The 19,612-nt window shown below is 39.1% G+C and overlaps 2 protein-coding genes across 5 annotated transcripts in view; both read left to right on the forward strand.

Moving 5' to 3' along the window:
• Nucleotides 1-5,577, forward strand: part of LOC113668824 (uncharacterized) — a 31,214-nt gene extending 25,637 nt beyond the window's left edge. For 3 of the 4 annotated variants that reach the window (XM_089206401.1, XM_027184779.2, XM_089206402.1), the window contains 6 exons: nucleotides 392-631; nucleotides 971-1,162; nucleotides 1,675-2,142; nucleotides 2,439-2,603; nucleotides 3,276-3,384; nucleotides 3,849-4,459. In XM_089206401.1, coding sequence (XP_089062527.1) covers nucleotides 392-631; nucleotides 971-1,162; nucleotides 1,675-2,142; nucleotides 2,439-2,603; nucleotides 3,276-3,384; nucleotides 3,849-4,155 — 1,481 coding nt within the window. In that variant the 3' untranslated portion in view covers nucleotides 4,156-4,459. Of the gene's footprint in view, nucleotides 1-391; nucleotides 632-970; nucleotides 1,163-1,674; nucleotides 2,143-2,438; nucleotides 2,604-3,275; nucleotides 3,385-3,848; nucleotides 4,460-5,005 lie in introns of those variants that run through there. The other variant, XM_089206400.1, reaches the window with a different exon arrangement.
• Nucleotides 5,578-5,872: 295 nt separating this feature from the next.
• LOC113668820 (uncharacterized) lies at nucleotides 5,873-10,853 on the forward strand. Its single transcript, XM_089206509.1, has 6 exons — nucleotides 5,873-6,117; nucleotides 6,931-7,083; nucleotides 7,382-7,561; nucleotides 8,526-8,646; nucleotides 9,121-9,297; nucleotides 9,700-10,853. The coding sequence occupies exons 2-6, from the start codon at nucleotides 6,979-6,981 to the stop codon at nucleotides 9,999-10,001; spliced, it is 885 nt and encodes a 294-aa protein (XP_089062635.1). The 5' UTR covers nucleotides 5,873-6,117; nucleotides 6,931-6,978; the 3' UTR covers nucleotides 10,002-10,853.
• Nucleotides 10,854-19,612: the final 8,759 nt, after the last annotated feature.

Consider the following 19,612-nt stretch of genomic DNA (forward strand, 5'->3'; position numbering starts at 1 on the left):
TGAAATCATTTCACCATTTGTGTTCCCAGTGCTACGCGGCACAACATTCATATGTACCCTTACTTTCTCTTCGCCGCGATTCACCATCCTAAATCGTCCCCGACTTTCTCTGTGCGACCTCGTAGCTCAGTCGGCAGAGTAACGGTAGATCTAATCCGGAGGTCGTGGGTTCGATTCCCACCGAGGTCAAAAGATTTTTTCTTTGCCTCGTGTGGTTCCCTGTTTCCCTTTATTAGGGCTAACGCCCAATGGGTTATTCTTGGGTTTAAATAGCACTTTAATTTACATTTCAGAGTTAATTCTCTGTTTCACCATTTGTGTTCCCAGTGCTACGCGGCACAACATTCATTATCGGTTGAAATCGTTTATTTTCTTTCTTCTTTACCGGTAGCTTTGGACGATTGCACAACAAATTGCTCCCACTTTCTCCATTGTGAGGCTCGTGAAGCACGTTACCACTGCGAGTGTCAGCCTGGGTTTTCAGGTCCAAACTGCAATATCGACATCGATGATTGCAGTTCCAATCCCTGCGTCAATGGAAAGTGTGTAGATGGTGTAAACCGATACGACTGTGAATGCGATAACGGGTATTATGGCACTGACTGCAAGCAGAAAATCATCGAGGAAAAAGGTGAATATGCTCTCAAAGACACGAAACTGAACAGGTTTTCCGAAGTGATTGTAGAATAAAGAGTCGATAAGATCTTTTAGTCCGTTGAATAAAGATTAACAGTATATTCTAGACTAGAATTTACACTAAAATGGTTAATGAAGGTAAATATTTGTCTTTTGACGTATCTATGCTGATATTGTTCTGAAGTTTCACTAACGCCAAACTTGCAGTAAGTGCATTTGATAAAGAATTGCTGTTAAATGACTAGTGCTTCTGGTCAAACTATTTGAGCCCTACACATTCCGCACGTTTCTAAGGAAATATAAACTTTAAAACAAATTTCGCCCTTTTTCGTAGTCTGCCCAAAACTGGAGAAACCCAGGAATGGTCAAACGAAGTGTCGAAAGCTATCTGGAAAACTATTGTGTATCATATCTTGTGATGAAGGACACGCATTTAATTCCGGGGCAATTACAATGTATGGCTGTGGGCCAGATACAGAATGGAAATGGAATGGAAAAGATGATCTTGGGATACCCTCTTGCACAAGTAAGGAAAGCGTCCTTTGAACTGTTTTTTAGAGTCATGTGTTATCTACATTTGCGCTGAAATTCTTTTCTTGTTTAAGACCTATCTAATACCGAGAAAGCAATTCCTTCATTTCATTAAACAAACAAGTTTCTAATTTATCTGATTAACTTGTTTGGCTGGTGTTTATGAGCAAGCGAATTCAGAGTAGGAAAATATCCAAGAGTAAGATAAATAATTTTCTTATTTGTTTTAACGATGACTACAGTCGAGAAAATATAAACTATAAACAATAATAACGGTAATAATAATAACAATAATAATAATGATTTAATATCTTGTTATAGTAATGATGATTTGACATGGTAAGGCAGCATGTTTATTGTGGTCTGCGTCTTATAAAATAAATAAGACTTTCACAGAAAATGAACTCAACATCTTTCATTGCGAATTGCAAGAGATGAGTTAACGAATCGATATTCGACTCACTCTAACAACATCACTTTTTTTTTGCTTTCTTCATTTTCACACAGGTGAAGCTGCTCCCAAGGAAATAGAACATCACTTTTCTGTAAGGTTTAGTGGGATTAATTGTGGGAACATAAAAACCCACAAAGATTTACTCAAAGCTGTTAAAAAAGCTGTCAATGAAACGCTTTCAACAATCTCAGGATGTCACGCTTGCCAATTGACAAAGCTTACCGTTCCTGGATGTGAATTGGCGGAGAGGAAGAGGAAAAGGCGAGCAGTCAGCCATGCAATGGAGGTTCTTTTCTCATTGATGGTGAGAGAAGCTCTTGGTAGTAACTCATTGAGCGAAGATGTTCAAGAGAAGAGTGAAGCGGTCCTGTTTCAGATGAAGTACGCTGTTGCCACAGGACAATTCAGGATAAACGTGTATGGAATGAACAGTACCGCTGAGAGATCTTCACTACAGCATCTCTCCTCTAGTGTCACTTGCAGTGCAGGATATGTTACAAGCAGCAATGGAAAAAGATGTGGTGAGTGTTGCATCTGCTTTGGTTATGTTACTTTTCAGATTAACTGGATTAAAAAACTTACTGGTGAAGGAACTCGTGCTATCCTCTCAACCAATCAGTATTGACGCCGAAACGTAATCGTTACTTTAAGAGGCTGCGCTTTCCTTCGCTGGTGACCAGTCTCTTATAGTTAATTTCATCCCTCGGTAGCTGTTTTGCTCTTATTGGCTGTGATGTTTTCCTTGGGATAGCACTCTGCTGCGTGAATACTTCGGACGTCTTTGCGAATTCTTGGCCATTCTTTTGATTTTCAACAGTGGCATGCCCAGAAGGAACGTATTACGATAAAAACGGCTTCAACTGTACGTTGTGTGGTAAAGGTAGTTATCAGGACAAGGAAGGTCAGAACAGTTGCGAAAAGTGTGACCAAGGAAAATCAACGGATACTAATGGAGCTGCTTCGAGTGAAGACTGTGTTAGAGGTATGACCAGCTAATTAAATTTCGAAAGTCTTTTTCAAACATAGATAATAGACTGCTATAAAGATAACAATTAGATCAGAATAACTATCGATCAAACATTACATCGTTCTGCAGGATTCAATCAATGAATATCATTAACAGTTAAGAACCCACGCCTAATCCAGCAAGAACATTGCGCGATTATTTTGCTTTTAACACAGTGAAGGTTTTTTGGCAGAACAGGTCTTAGAGAATACGAATTTTACCTCGATAAGCTTTCTAGATCTCGTTTTCGTTCTGAAACGTCAACTAAAAAAGGAAAATTTTATTGACAACCTAATGCTCATGTTTGAAATTGGAAAATTCAGGGAAAATTTTGTCACATACAGACGAACTTTGCCAGATGACTCGACAATGAAACTAGGAAGGGTGCAAGTGACGTTCGTTCTGGCGAAATATTCTAAGAAAGATTCCTTGAACGATTCCATCGTCAATTTATGTAACACACCCTCCAACAAAAAATCCTTTACGATAGCGTACAGTATGTAAAGGGAAGCATGATTCTCTCCATTCCTTCCATTTTGAACAGTCTCATCGCCAACACTATAGTAGTCAAGTTGATGAAAATCTTGTTACCCTCTTCCTAGCCTCCCTTTAGCCGTAGTTGACATGACTGTCTCTGTTGGTCAACAGAACCTATCTCTATCAAAGAAGATACTGCCACTGGCGTCATGGTCGGAGTTGTAGTTGCTGTGGTTATTTCGGTTGCCTTTGCTGCAGCAGTTTTCTATTATTACCGCAGGTGCGTACTTCTCAATAGACGATGGCTCTTTGAAATATGCGTCTTTGGCTGGTGAAATCACACGAGGATAAAATTATGAAGATATTACACTATTTTTTTGGGAAAAAAATGCTCGACATAAATTATTTACTATTACTACTCTATAATAAATAGACCAATCAAATTGCCTTAAAATGAAGAAAAAAATTAAAACTATCAACAATCAGCCTACTACTGGATCAAAAAGAAATCATTTATACCAACTGAAAAAATCCTGTATTTGAGCGACTGAAAGGTGCGATTTCAAAATGGGTATAATATGGTGGTAATGGATCTGAGTGAAGTGCAATTTTGGTCTGAAATAATTGTGATTTCAAATGAAACTTTTTTTGCACACTCTTTTAATTTTGAAATGACGCACAAGATTTAAGACGAAATTGCACTCGACTTAGCTCAGAAACTATCATCTATTTAATTCTTAATAGATCTCCCCGTGCGTGTAGTGGCAAACCAAAAAGGGGAAGTGAATCACGTATGTTCGAGGACAGTACCCAAGAGGGAGTATTTAACAAAGCATTTGAGGCGAACTCCACAGAAGACAGAGCTCGAGATGAACAAGAAATGCAATCTCTAGGAAGTGATTCCTCAATGATATCAGGACATACTTATTGCGAGATATCTGAAGTAGGAACATATGAGAATGCCAACATCGGTCGTCAGAGGGACAATCCATCTCAACCTCCAACCTATTGCAACCACGTTTCGCCTTATGCTGTTAGTAGGATCGTTTAAATTACTTCCCTCCTCACTTCGAAGCACTTAATTTGTTCTGAAAACTTGATTATCCATGCATATGGCATTACTTTGTGAAATTGCGAAAGAGACGTGCAGGCGTCCGATTAAAGACAACTGTCCAATTAAAAGGTCTGGTTACAACTATAGGAAATAATGAAGGATTGCGACGCAATAACTTGACGAAGTCTTCATAGTCATGATAAGCTAACAGAAAGGTCTTCTGAGACATTTATGTCTGCGGCTAAAGCTGAGATTACCAATACAGTCATTGTGGAAAATATTCAGTGCTCTAGAAATTTTTTCGATGACTAAGGCTGGTTAGCTTGAAAGCCCCACTGGGGCAAAAATGGATTTACTCATGTTTGCAAACTGACCAAATATATTGCAAATTTAGAGCACCAAATTTGAACTGAATTTGCACTGGCGAGTAAAGTGGGTGCAAACTCGCACATTTGCTTGAATGGCAGTCGTCCTTTCAAGCGTCACCATCTATGTCTGAAGTGCAGGTGAAAAGCTACCTTAAAAAAATAAGTTCAAAACAAAACAAAACAAAACAACTGGTGTGTCTTGAAACTTTTACTCAACTTAAATTAAGGATGTTTCAAAGAGGTTGAAATGTTGGTTTAGCAACCTTAGAAGTAAAAAAGCGATTAGAAATTATCCCAAAATAATCGGGCATTTGCATTTTTTTGAAAATATGGGAAGCTTAATAAAATTTTAATGCTGACGTTGGTTTCTTTTCTTTTTTTTTAAATGGGGTATTTTGAATTTCCTCACTTAATTTTTGGATGACATATTTAATGTTTGACTCAAAATACTGTTTGACTATGTTTGTTTCTCACTAAAGGTCCCGGATGAGGCAAATCTTCTAGAAAGTCAAATAGGTCCAAATGACAGCAACGAAGGTGACTGTTTACCCAACGGGTTTGAAGTGAAAGGCATATTCGACAGTTCCGGCGGTGAGCTGAGCGCTACTCATGACTCGGACGTGAAAATATGTATTGGAAACGGCGCAATACCGATTGGAGTCAGCCAGGAAGTCTTCTACCGTGTGGTCTACGACGTAACAGAGCTGTTGCAGGATATCCCCGTTGGACCTGATGAAACACTCATTTCCACCGTTATTGAATGCGGACCACACGATATCAGACTTTTGAAGCCTTTGGAGATTACAATTCCACACTGCCTCTATATGAGCAAAGCTAAAGAGAAATGGATAACTGTCTACAGAACTGACCCAAGTAATCGAAAAATCCCTGGGCTGACTATTTTCAGCTGAATTCAAAGAAAATACATTTAAGATTTAAGATCTTGAGGACTCACACGTTTGTAAGCCTTACATGTTCGGATTTTGTGCAGGGCATGGAGTTACAAAGAAGATAAGAGCTTTCGGTTTCCAACGCTGTGGCCCGGTTTCTATTCGCTGACCTGGCGTCGCATGTGGTTAAGTTTTTTGGTGCTTCTCCTCCACACTCCGAGAAGTTTTCTCTGTGTTTCTGATTTTCCTTCTTTCGCAAAAACCAAGGCCCAAATTTCGATTCGACTTAACGTAACCCTAATCTTGAGAGGAACCTCGTGGATTTCCACTGCAGAGTAATCCCTCTTATTTATTCTACCTGCATAATTTTTACTCCCTTCTCTTTCGGGTAGATAGGGCTGATCTTCGTTATGCTGTTACTGTACTGACGATTTTGTCATCAATGTTTGATTGAAGGTCCCATCAAGTGGGAGAAAATCCCCAACAAATCCAAAAGAAATGATCTGTCTAGAGCATGGTTCACAGCAAAAGAGGACTCCATTCACATCAATACCATGACATTCTGTTTCTGGTGCGTATATTTTCGTCGCGGGGCACCGAAAAGGAAAAGAGCCACAGTGTTTGCTAGTTAATCAAATTCTGGAGGTGATCTCATTCAATTCAGATTCTACATTTACAGTGACAACAAGGATTCACTGAGGGTAAGTTATCGTTTAAGTAAGATTTTCTTTTGTTTGAATGCAAGGCATCCACCAAATGCAACCGACTGTGTCAATCAGTTGTTTTAGATAGAAGTGTTCTTTCTAGTATTTTACCCACGTACAGTGTGGCAATGAGGCATTTCCACTGATAACTGGCTTGAACTTGCACTACTCATGATTCATTATCATATCGCGTCATATCATGATCATTGGTTCATTGGCTCATTCATGTAATTCTTTAAAGTAATGTACGAGGGCACTACCATGGTTGCTTTACATCAAATCGCCATCTTCGATACAAATCTTGACATATGATTGGTTGTTCTTTACCACAAGATACATATTCCTCCTCTCTGATTAGATATGAACCATATTTGCTTCCCTGCATTCATATATTTATTCCCATGCTTATGTGCTCGACCATTATATCACTGAAAAGTAAGTTTGCGACTCAGTTCTGACGTTCTACAGTTAGATGAAAGCACGAGTATGTACATAGTAGTCTATTAGCCTCTTATTGCTTGTTCTTAACCTACTCTCATGGAAATGAAGCGACAAGGAGTGTTGTTACTCCTGTTGTGCGGATGCAACTCAATTGTAAGCATCTACCCAGCAATTTATAAATTTGCCGGTGTTACAATGTGCTGTCACCCAGTCATATTCCTTTATTTGGTAAGTGAGTTGCATTTGTCTGACAAAATATTAAAAATAAGGTTTCGTCTAAAAATTCAAAGAATGATGCCCTTTCATCTAGTCACTCTTGTTATTGCACGATATACCACCTAGCTGATCCATATTTTTTGCCTTTACAAGCGAGTGGAGACGCAAGATAAAGAGTTGTTTCCTCACTCATGGAAAGGAATGGAGAAACCCTTCAAAATGTACAACAACAGCAAAAAGATAACCGTTAAACTTTTGCCAGATCCTAAGAAGGGCTGGGAATTAGACGAGACACCTGGTGAGCAGGTGAGGAAATCAACATGGGGCTGGGCTCAGTCGTGAGTTACAATAAAACATTTTTGTCTCTGATAATCTGAATTGAGCTTAAAAGGCCCTTGGTAGTTGGTCGACGGTCTTCCACTCAATATACATTGCATGCAGTAAGAAACTCCTGAGTTGTCGATTATGTGGCCTTCTGATTACCTCTGAAAGTAGCTGTCTCAACAATGCACTTTAAAGGACCTCTTATTCTTTGTGAATTTTTATTGAAAGCGTTTTACTCCCGATTGATACAATGTATTTCTCAATCTGTCATTCGTTGTAGGTGTACATCTGCGATGATTCCCACGGCGGTAGATTTCGATGTAAAGATGCGTGTGTTTTTGCAGTTGAACCAATGAAAGGTCGAGAAGTAAAACCGTTTACTTGTAATCTAACGTTCCAACAAGAGGGCCATGAAACAGCACATACAATCTACGTGAACCCTGGTTATCCGCTTGTGGAGGTAATACTGTATGTAGCTGACACGATCTGATTTCGAATAAAGTCAGTAAGATAGGTCACAGTCGTCTTTGAAAATAAAAAGAGGAAAAAACGAACAAGAAAAGACAAAACATAAAATCAAACCAAAATTGATGTAGCTTTCAGCTCAATTTTTTTCTGTAAAGTTACAATCGCCACTAATAATAATTACCAAATACCTTATTCACACTCAATCTTAATTTCGCGTTCTTCGTGATTATAAAAGATCGCGAAATTGAAGACTCGGGAATGAAAATGCTTTTGTGTAATGTTAATGTTAATCATCTTCACGTGAATCGCAAAATTTATACAAATTCTTGAAAACATCTTTCATGCAGTCCTCAAAATTGCCATTAACTCGTCTCTTGTAGTTCTCATTCATAACTTTCATGTAATATTTTAACATTTGTTCCAGTTTATCTTGGAATTTTAAAAAGTTCAGACATTTTGAAAATTAAAACGCTTGAATCGCGAAATTCAATGTCCTATTTTCATATTTTCCTATTGATATCGAAAATAAATCCCTGCGAAATACTGTCTCGCCGAAATTTGCGAAATCATATACACGTAAATTAAGTACGAATAAGGTATATAACACTGTAATTTTAGTCTAAAACGGTTTTTTTGTTTTACCGATAACCGTTTTGAATATTAAAATTGATGATTTAGATATATGAAAATTCATATATTTGCACTGCGGTGGAGAGATGAAATTACGAGATCCTCGCAGCTAAGAACACTACTGCCAGTATCGCAGAGGTCATGGGTTCAAATCCCGTACGGGCCTGAATTTTTTTTCAGGTCCTATTTACAACTACTCGTTTCAGTAGTGTTCTTAGCTGCGAGGATCTCTTAATATTAAAATTGTTTAATTGTTTAATTCAGTATTCATGGACATGATTTTCCGGTATCCGAGCGATTCTACAACTTTAACTTGCTCTTTTTAGGGGTCGATCGAGCCGGCAAATGCTCGTGCGCACTCCAACAGCGCAGCTGGATGCTCGACTTCCTCAGCTCCAGAAGAAAGTGACAGGAGCAACATAGACGAACAACCAAAAACTCCTCAAGGTATCTTCGTCATCGTCAACGCAGCTATAATAACTATCATGAGAAGCTGTGGTTAAATCTATAAGATAACACCTCCTACGAATAAGCTTGTCTTTGTCTTGTTGCCAGAGTAGTCGGGCTTTTCTCTCAAGAACTTGATTCACGCTTTTAAACTCTCTGTTACGAATAATCAAGTGTTTGTGCTCTTTCTCCTTTGTTGGGTGTCTTTGCTTTTTGCGTTCTTCCTCAAACTTAGCGTGGTTAGTTTCTCTTCACTCGTCCGCCATTTTGTTTGGTTGTGCTTTCGCGACTTTCTTGTTAATCAATTCAAAGTTTCGCACTCAATTTCAATTTTCTGCAATGTGTGGTGTTAATTCACGTGTTCTTGGCTTGTCAATATGCTGAAATTTTTTCATGTATAGAATAAATAGAGTAAATACAGTTTGATATTGGCAAATTGACAAACTGTGCTGATTCCATTTGTGAACGTTTTAGGTTTGAATAAATCACAGTTGGTGAATTTTCCACGTCAAAGATATGGAAAAAGTGACGGTCTCGAGGTGACCTTATCTACTCTTAGACGCAGCAAAAGTGCATCTGGGTGCTCGAAGTCCCCAACATCAGAAGAAGGTGACAGGGGCAACTTAGACGAACAATCAAAAACTCGTCAAGGTATTTTAGTCATCTTTATCGCCATCATGGTAGCTATGCCTACTATCATGAAAAACTGTCACTTAAATCTTTTAATAATTATACCATCTCCTTCGAATAATCTTTCCCCTCACCACATAAACATTTAATTTTCCACACGTTGACGTCATCTTATGATGATCTATTACTATGCAGACTCACGGCAACATGGAAGATATTTGTTCTGTATGATAAAAAAATTTTAGTGTCGCTTGTGGTGACTTTATCTATGCGTCTTTCCTGCCATTGAACAAAATTAAAGAACCTATCAAAATGCATAAATAATTAAGATTATAACATAACAATCTGCTACTTCCATTATTGCGGTGCAGTGTAAGCACATTAAACATTAATAAGTATCTTCAAATTCTCTCTTTGTTTTAGACTCGAAGCCCCTTAGCAGCTTGCTGGAAATTAGGCCATTACTTGAGAAAATATGTAACCGTCTGGACTCAAGTAGGCCGGGTGTTGGTGACTATCGCGATGTTTGTTCCCACTATGGTATTGACAGTTTTCAAGTGACCGCAGTTTACGAAAAGCACACTGACGGACCGTCAAAAGCCCTCTTGGAACACTTGGCAGCTTCACACGAACAGCTAACAGTTGCCGAGTTTGAAAGTGTGTTGAGAAAAATTGCCGGGAGAAGTGACATTGCCAAGCTTTTAGAAGAATATGATAATCAGTAAAAAACATTTTAAAGAGGTCAGCGTTGTTTTGAAGTAGTTTTCATAGAATTTTGAAGTGCGTAAAATTCTTAAAAAGAAACGTCAATTGATAGCACGTTCGTCATAAAAAACAATTCCACAGTGTAGTAAATTTGGTATAAAGAGTTTAAACCGACTTTGTTTTGATGCGTTTGCTTTAATTAAACGAGTGCCTCGAGAGGTAAAGAGGGCATCCTACTTTGTAAACAGGAGTTATAAATGCCTTGTTCTATGTTGTTTTTTTTTAAATACCAAATTACTGTTCTATATTCTTTTCTAGGTCTCGTGTTGCACTGATTTAATCAGTTTTCAAATGGTCATTTTGCTCTAAATAAAATGTTATTATGGGAATTTCAGTTTTAGGCATTATATATAGTCACTGTTAGTGCGCAAGGCATCTGCTTTGTAAACGTTTAGGACAGCAGTTATATTCATATGATCATGGTAGTCTTGCCACAGGCAGACCAAACTCGCGTTATATACCATCGTTTGCCGGCATATTTTGGCCAGCTTTTTGCGCCTTTGATTTTAATAATTTCTAACGAATACAAGAATGGTACAGAGATGAAGAGAATTCATAACAATAACTTAGAGAGCTTTTGATGTCATCGTGCCAAAATTGTTAAGGTTATTAAGATCGTCATCTACATCAGTCAGAGACTGAGATAGAGTATTCAGCACCAAGGTTGACCATCCAGTTGGTCAGTCCTTGGTTTTTAATTCATACTGATATTCCTAAGTATCAGCTCCATATACATCATAAGTATTAATTTTTTCTTTGGTTTGTTTATTTGTATATTTGTTATTAAAATAAATTTTGACCACTTCTGATGTCGAACACATATGCAAATCAGTTTGTAATATATAAAGGGGGTAAGTTTCTAAAGAAACTGTGGTGCTGCGTCGGTGAAAGAGTATAACAGGGTGGTCTAGTGTTATTAATAATTAGTGTTATTATTAGCTGAGTTTATATCATAATTTGGCCACCGTTAAGAGTTTCAGAGTTGACGTTTCAAGCGTTAGCCCTTTGTCAGAGTTTCAATTATATGTTGACGAACTACCATAGGGATTGTTTCCCTTCCTTTTCCATCCAACCCCCCACCCCCCTCTGCCAAAGAAATAATTTTCTGCATTCTTTCACGTCACCAACTCCTCATCTTTTCCACCCACCCCTCCCCCCTTTCTTAATGAAGCACAGAACAGAACAGGCTAACTGTTCATAAATGCTTGTACATATAAACTTTGGGCCACAAACCTGAAGGGTCATTTATCTCCATTCGACCACAGAAAACGAAACTGCTATTATTATGGTATGTCAGGTTTGAGAGTGTTGCATTCCTAATACAGAGTCGTCAACATCAACACAAACAAAATATTGCCTAGGTTATCTTGCAGTTCTGTCACATTTACTTTCCTGCCGTGTTACAGATACTTTCTATTCTATTGTTCATAATAGCTTGCATTCATGCTGCAGCTCGTGGGAATACAATGCTCTGCATGCATAAATTCATGAAGTAAATTAACGTCCAACCATTTCACAACCATAAGTTACAAATGAACAACAATTAAAGCTGGTGTAACTTACTCATTAGGTAAATCTACATTTTAAATGAGGGAAAAGTTGCATCAATACTATCATAAACACCAGTGTAAATTTTGAACAGTGGTATAGATGCAGAACAAGGCAGACAGGAAAGCAAACAGCTGAGAAAAAAATTGGATCAACGTCACTATCTGGGTTACTGCGCACCTACCCCTCCCCTGACCAAACAATATGCCTAATAGGTGAGGCGTAGGTGTGCAGTTGCTGAGATACTGACATGGATCCAAAAAAAGCTAACTAGAGGGCAGATATATGAGGTAGAAGGCTTCTATCACCTCTTTTAACGGCCTTCAGGGCTTGACTTTAGCTTTTAAGAGAGAATTTTTCTGGAGACCGCGTGAAAACAAAAAAATGTGGCACATGCCTAGAAAAAGCCCTACCTTCATGCTTCGCTCAAAGATACCTTAGGGTAAGTCTATAAACGTGGTATAATTTTTTTGTTCAGAGCTGTTTTTATTTTCTAGAAAATCACCAAACACTATATCGAGCCCCAACCGCCATAACAGTGGCCGAAATGAAGCCGACGAGTAGGGCAACAAAAACGTTATTCTTCAAAAGCGCAAAGGAAAGCAAGTCTTTCCGAATATTATCTATTTGTATACGAGGTATTAACAAATGATTTGAATCTAATAACGGGATTATTGACATAACTATGAATTATTGGCGAATATTTGAAAATCGCCAAAATTTGATTGATTAAAAATTTCATTTTGAAGCAGTTTTTCAATAAAAATTTTTCCTACTCGGTATAACTCGGAATCACTTGAGATGAGCATTTCTGAAAATTGGAAACGATGTTCTTTTCAAGGATATAAAAATGAATTTGGGGCTCTTAATTACTGCGAAGAAATAGCCCGATCTATTTCGTGCAAATCGCAACGCCGCCGTGTAAACAACCGCAGATAATCCAATTATTCTTTTATTATCGAAGCCATAATTTCCGCAAAATCTTACCGCTTTGAGCTGTGCTTTATCAGAAACTCAATATGTTACCCTTACCTTCTGAAAGCAGGGATTAAAGAGTGATGTTTCCATTATTTTTGTTTCAAATCGCCATGTTCACTTGAAAAGTATTTACAACGTCCGGCTTGACCATTTACAATACTCGGAGCTGTTCATAAATCATCGCATCACAGCCTGTTTGTGTGCTGAGATGTCTTTCTCACATAAGCGCAGAGGGACTATAAGAGAAGCTTTTCCTGCAACTCGACTTCGCTTATCTTGGGAGCAGCATACCCCAACTAATCTCTGAAAGGAGCAATTGATTTCCATTTGGTACGCCTACCTCTTAAAAAAATCGGCGGCCAAACGAAAACACCATTTTAGTTTGCTTTGGAAAATTTATGGCGCGACGCTCATTATGTGGTTAGAAACTGTGCCTAATCTAATTTATTTTTTTTAGCGCTGAGTATTTAGGAAAGCTAATCCCAATTTAATTTTTCCACTCCTGCACCTGTCTACCCTGCAAGCCGTCACAATTTACAAAATAAGATAACACATTTTTTTACGTCGTTAAAAATTAATGCAGTGAAATTTCCTCTATGCTGTAGTAACATATACCTAATTCATTTAGCAGTCTAGGGTGACGCATGAGTGGTATCGCGCTTAAAAAATGCAAACAACGGTAATTTTAAATTCTGGATTTAAAACTTTTTCCCGGAAATAAAAAATAGAGGATAAGAAGGAAAGAAAATAAGAGCGTATTAGTAACCGAGCCTCCTTTCGAGTGACACGTTATTGCGTGACACCATCGCAAAAGACGAACGTCAATGATTCATTTCATCTGTCAGGATGCTCTGGCTCGTTCTATAAAAAACAAACTTCCATTCTTATTGTGAAAGGAAGACTTGTAAAATGTGAGTGTTCCAAGCTGAAATATGGTTATAACTGTCCAGCAATGCGACGTTTCCGGCAGGAACCTTCGTAAGATGTTTTCACTGTGATTTGGTATACACCGCCTGTAGTGCTGTACTATCGAAGCTGTTGTCAAGTCTCTTTATAACAAGATTGAGGCAAGGAACCAATCTTAGAAAGGTGTTTTTCGCCAGGTGAGCCTAAGAAATCCAGTTTACAATCTAGTATAGGTCAAAGCGATAAGATTTTGTTGGAATTATGGCTTCGATAATAAAAAGCCTAATTGGATTATCTGCGGTTGTTTACATGGCGGCATTGCGATTTGCACGAAATAGACCGGGCTACTTCTTCGCAGTAATTAAGAGCCCCAAATTAATTTTTATATCCATGGAAAGAACATTCTTGCATCCCTTTATTTTTCTCTGATGTTTTTCCTGCTTCTCCAACTGACCTCTTGGTTCAGACGGAGCTCTTGGATAATTTAACATCCGCCCTCGCAGGTGTTCAGGCTGAGGTATGCTTACTTCTTGCCTTGTTACTGGTTGCCTTACTCTCTCTCAGCGCAGTGGTGTCAGCTATTTCTTGGGTCTAACTGTTTTACTGTCGCGTAAGGAACGCTGTTAACGTCATTGGGTACCTCTCCGCTTTTTTTTAACTGTCTTGCAGGGTTTGGCAATGATACCTCTGTCTCCCTTCCTGTATATTCTAGTCTCTGAGGTCCTTTTTGTGAACATCCGCTGTAATCCGCACATCTCTGGTCCTTGTCAACCCGGCTCCTCGCCCCTTCCGCCCATCTCGCAATATGCCGACCAAACGGCTCTCGTCTAAACATCTGATAACGCCATAGTAGCAGCGTTTGAGACGTATGCCCTGTTTGAGAAGGCTTCGGGTTCCAAGCTCAGGCCGTTGATGTGGCTGCTCCGACCCAGTTGCCCTGGACTGGTCATCGTCCAGGCTCAAAATCTTTGGCGTCTTTATTGGTACCGGAAACCTAGAGGAAAACTATTGGCGTCGAAGGATCGATGCGGTTGCCCGTGTACTCAGATCGTGGCGTTCTCGTTCTCTCCTTCTATCGTGGCAAGGCCCTAGTGGTTCACTCATCCATATGCCTCCCTGGGTCCCGAAAGAGCTCTCCTGCCTGTCCTTTTCCTTCTTCTGGTCTGGTAAGCGTGACTTAGTTTCGTGGTTACGTGTCGTTCAGTCCCCCCTTTTTGGCGGTTTCCCTGCCGTTGACGTCAACCTGAAAGTGTGGTCCCTTCTCAGTCAGTGGATTGAGAGGTTTGCCTCTTCTTCCTCCGGTTGGGTATCCCTCATGTCTCACCGGTTCGAGTCGTTATTTAATGCTTCACCCGTCACGGTCGTTTCACGCCCTTATTCCTTTGATCCTGGGGTCTTGTCCCCCTTCTTTAAGTCTCTTCTGTTTGTCTACAGCTCGTTGTCCCCCATGTCTGCTCCCCGGTTTCCGGTACGTCCACCAAACTCTGATAATTGTTTCTCCTCCCTGAGCATATGAGCACACTGCAATGGACAAGTAGTTCATTACTTTCCCATTTCTGAGGTTGCCACAAAAGGTTGCAGTTTTACGAATAATAAACTGTCAGAATATGCACCCAAGTAAAGAAATTTGTAAGAAAGTAAGTAAAGTTGCTGATCAGTGCTGCTTCTTCAAAATCGTGCTTGTTTAAATTGATGATTTTTATTCATATTCTTGATCAACTATGTCGTCTTCGTCAGCTTTGTCTTATTATAAATATTTTAAAAGAAGCTCTGTGGTTTTTTTTTTTTAAGCTTTATGCAACTATAAAAAGCGTCCCAAATGGATATAGTCTAGAAATCCGCAATGCTACTGTAGTGTTGAGTCTATTAAGTGAAACATCATTGCAAAGATTACTAAAACCTCAAAGTATTACCTTAATTATCAGTAGTAATTATGTTAAATTGAATAATTTGAAGCTATACCTATATTTTTTCCACATTTTCAGATGAAAGTCACGCGTTGCTTAGCGGATTATGCGAGGAGCCTCGTTCATCTTAAGATGATTGAATTCAGCGGTAGTTAATGCCATTCGGTGTATTTAAATTTACCGATCTTTGGATAAATGGCAGACTCTAATTACGTGCATTGGCCTTATTGAGAGCTGAGATAGGTTCAGATATTTTTCTGCGGTAAAATGTGAGATACTAGGAAGAGATTATGTTTAATTAAAATACACGGAGAGCTTTCTCACCAAATAGAGGCTTGTGTGGCTTTTATCTTTCGACTTTGCTACCGAAGCGGGCGGGTTAAGACTTTCACAAACTGCCTACCGCAGTAGAACCCATCAATAGATACTGTATAACAAGATCCAAGTGACACTATGATGAAATCGTGGATATAACGTGCAGGGTGAATATAATTTGTTATTTCGTCGGGTTAAGTCTAAAAAAAACCTTGACATTTAATTTCTACTCTCCTAAGAAAGTATTGAGAGGTAATATTCAGTTGATGACATTCTGATAAAAGGGCTATTCCGCAGTACATTATCGGCACAAAATTAGCCGTCATCTCCACAAGAGCTCACCCCAATTGATTTGCCATAATTAACATTGGGTTCGCATACTATATAAGATACATGTATGCTCTCCCCAGACTTCCTAAGCCGCGTTAACGCGTTGCTTTTTCCCATGCTTTGCATATTCATGGGCAAAATCGGTGAAGTTAGGACTAAAATAAAAAAGGATCTCAACTCAGATGATCCGAAATCGTCAAACTATTTCCTTAGGCTTCAGAGTGACTGTTTCGAAGCTCCGCGTAGGTATGTGGTTCCGTGTAAAGTAACTGATAATGGGAATGAGGACTCGGAAACTGCAATTCTTCAATTTCCTCATGGACTCTTCATATGCTGGATTGTTGTGTCCCCTGGTCTCAGAAGTTCTTCGCTTGGGTCTTCTGAGGGAGGAAAGATAAAACAGATGAGAAAGAGAGAAATGAAGCTTTAACCAACTCACATGTATCAAACCTTGCTATGTGATGCCATGGCATCCAAGCCAACGCGCCCTGAAACTCAGAAACAAGACAAAATCTTCAGCCAAAATAAGAATATTTGTTTCATACTTTGCGCGCGAGTTGCTGTGTAGTGCAGGTAACCTTCAGACGCCGGTATCACAAAGGATACGAGGAAAGGATATATCAAAGTTGGGAACTACAGTGGTTTTGTAAATAGTGCGCAAGAGCAACTTATCGAGAGGTCCAAATTTAAGCCACGGTAAAGTCACAGTGATGCAATCTTGAGGACAATATGTTACTTCTTTTGTCGTCAATGTGATGCTCTCCACCATTAAATATTAAGGGCAACTGGCAAACTATCAGAGAAACTTGATGAATCGCCAAGGGCATGGGGGAGGGCGAAGAAGGGATTGGTTTTCAGCGATGAATAAATCTGGCATCCAGTACGATTATTTAAATGCTTCCTGTTGTTATTTCACTGATATTGAGACGAACTCTGGCAATTTTGGCTTGAACGCTGTCAACACGTTACCCCACCATCACCCTTGCTCCGTTCACGCCAGTTCACCCTTCCTAAGCCTTTTCACCTCTTTTTCTTCCATTGCAATTTAACTCTATCGGTTTCTATTCCACTTTTGAAAAACCACGACGGCAATAAAAATAACAGTAAGAAATTCTTATGGTGACGATAATGACAACCATAAAAAAAAAATGAAAATGATGCTTTTGACTTACATTCTTTGCTTCCACACAAAAGATGGCGACAGCAACTATTACAATGACTGGTCCAACTATTGCCATGGCAATGATGACATTGAGAAGGTGACCAGATGTCCCTTGCCCATCGGCATTTGACGTTTTGGAATTTGCTGATGAAAATAAGAATTGGCAAGCGGTCAAATACGAATATTGTTTACAGCAGTACAAATAAATTCATCATAAGTCAAAATAAGACATCTAGTATAATTTTTTTTAGAGACCTTCACAGTATCCCTGCCATCTAGATGCTAACGCGCCAAACGTTGATGTCCCGGATGGACAAGGGACACGAGAAATCTGCGCCTCTTTATCCTGGTAATGATCCATTGCGTATGCCTGGCAATCTGAGGTATTGTGGAAGTATCCAACAGGACAGCTCACTATAAATAGCAAAAAGGGACGATGATGTTTAAAAAGGTTTGACCTATCATCAAACTGTTTGAGTCAGCAATTTCAGAGCTGTTTATAGCATCTGACTGCAAAGTAAGGCAAGTGCATTGCCTTTTCGATACTTATATTACAATCATTCTTCATCGTCATGCGAGGAAACTCATTTTCAGGAGAAATGTTTTGTACGTTGATTCATTTGAAAGAATGACTTTTTGGTGCTTGGTTATGGTATGCTTCCTTCGTTCAGTTAATTGCATCTTTCTTATTACTTACGATAGGGTCTAAACTTAGCCAAGTACTCCGTAAACATCTAGGGGCTTAAAAGCTATAGGATGATTTTAGTTCTCCTTAAGTTAGAGTTAGCGCTTTCAATACGTTTTTTCAACTCACATAATTTTTCAAATGCCTTCTGAGAAGAAATTCTGCGCCTTTGAAAAATTGTTGATCTAGAGTAGGCAGCCAATCGTATAACACCTATTTTCTTAAATAAACCAATTATAAAGCGGAAGTGAAATTGCTTTTATGGCCACTTTGGAAAACTCGGGCATTTTAGAACATTTCATAGTTATAGGGAAGTACTTAGCAAACGTGAAATAAAAAATTATCTGGCTATTCTTTCATTTGCATCATGCATCTCACTGCTCCTGTTTGTCTAAAGCGATCAAATTATTTTTTAGAATACTTGCTTATGGAAAAGTGCCAGCGTAACCAACTATCTTGGACAAAATAAGAATCTTTTAAGCAAAGTAAGTTAACCAGTCACTTTGTGTTTTGAGATTCTTAAGGATTTTTTTTATAACAAACTCTGCTTACCACATTTGGAGCTGGAGTCTCTTAGAACCTGTCCACTATCACATAAAAGGCGCACGTAGCGGACTTGAGGTGGTTTTGAAGCATCGAAAACTAAGGAAATCCCACTGATATTAAGATTCACATCTGTTTTGTTAAACTTTAATAATTGGTTACTGGAAATTTCTTCATGTTGTCTGATTAAGATCAGCTTTTGCAGTCGTGTTCTCGGGCAGTGGAACTTTCAAATCAAAACTAATGGAAAGTGAAATTCTTGATGAGAGCTGATTACTTCTTAAGTCTCTTTGTCGAAGTGTTCCTGTCTGGTCTCCACATAGGAATCCCTCGACTCAGACTCCAGATGCAGACTATGGGGCCTCCACACCTCCAATTCTTTCTACAAATGTTCCATATTTAATTATCGCCAGAAATCAAGGACATTTCGAGCCCGCTAACAATTATCAGCGGTATATCGTATTACACTCCGGAACAATAGATCGTTTTCAGTCACGTGACCACTTTACAATTGGCCGCCATATTGGTGCACATGTAAACAGTGAACTCGTATTGCGTGAGCTCTAAAAAAAGGTTTTGTGTGCGATTTTTGGCTGTGGAACCCGAACTGTTCGTGATAAAGGAGTTTATATGGCAAGAATTCCTTCAGTCGTAACGAATCAAGGCGACGAAATAAGAATTCTTAGCGAGGAAAGGCGAAAAAATGGATTTCTGCCATCAGCCGAAAAGACCTCACGGACAGCATTTTGGAGCACGGACGAGTCTGTGGTAGACATTTTATCTCAGGGAAAGCTGCAAAACTGTGGGATAGGTACAATCCAGATTGGATTCCAACCCAGAATTTAGGCCATAATAAATGTGATGCCGCAGAAAAGCTTCAAGCAGATCTAGAAGCTGCCGGGAAACGAGACGAGAGGGTCAGAGATCGTGAGATGAAGCGTGTTGCGGCAGAAAATGAAAAGCGGCTCAGGGAAGAAATCGAGGCCAAGCGACAAAAAATTGGCGAACCAGGGGAAAAGGTCAGTGACATTTCTTTCAATTTGGACTCAGCGATGGAAGTGGAAACTGAAACAGGAACAGCTACTCAAACTGAGGAGTTCGATTATTTATTTCACATCTCGACTGCCAAACCACCATTCGATGAGGCTTACTTCGCAAATGACAACGAGAAGGTGAGATTTTACACTGGATTGCCTG

The sequence above is a fragment of the Pocillopora damicornis genome, chromosome 5 (genome assembly GCF_964200805.1).
Source record: "Pocillopora damicornis chromosome 5, jaPocDami1.2, whole genome shotgun sequence".
Classification (NCBI taxonomy): Eukaryota; Metazoa; Cnidaria; class Anthozoa; order Scleractinia; family Pocilloporidae; genus Pocillopora; species Pocillopora damicornis.

What these genes read in the sequence shown, in the direction of transcription:
- LOC113668820 (XM_089206509.1), top strand. Translation starts at nt 6,979, where the DNA reads ATGGAGAAACCCTTCAAAATGTACAACAACAGCAAAAAGATAACCGTT. An exon ending in ACGAGACACCTGGTGAGCAG is followed by an intron (nt 7,084 to 7,381) that starts GTGAGGAAATCA and finishes CATTCGTTGTAG; the next exon opens with GTGTACATCTGCGATGATTC. An exon ending in ACAATCAAAAACTCGTCAAG is followed by an intron (nt 9,298 to 9,699) that starts GTATTTTAGTCA and finishes TCTTTGTTTTAG; the next exon opens with ACTCGAAGCCCCTTAGCAGC.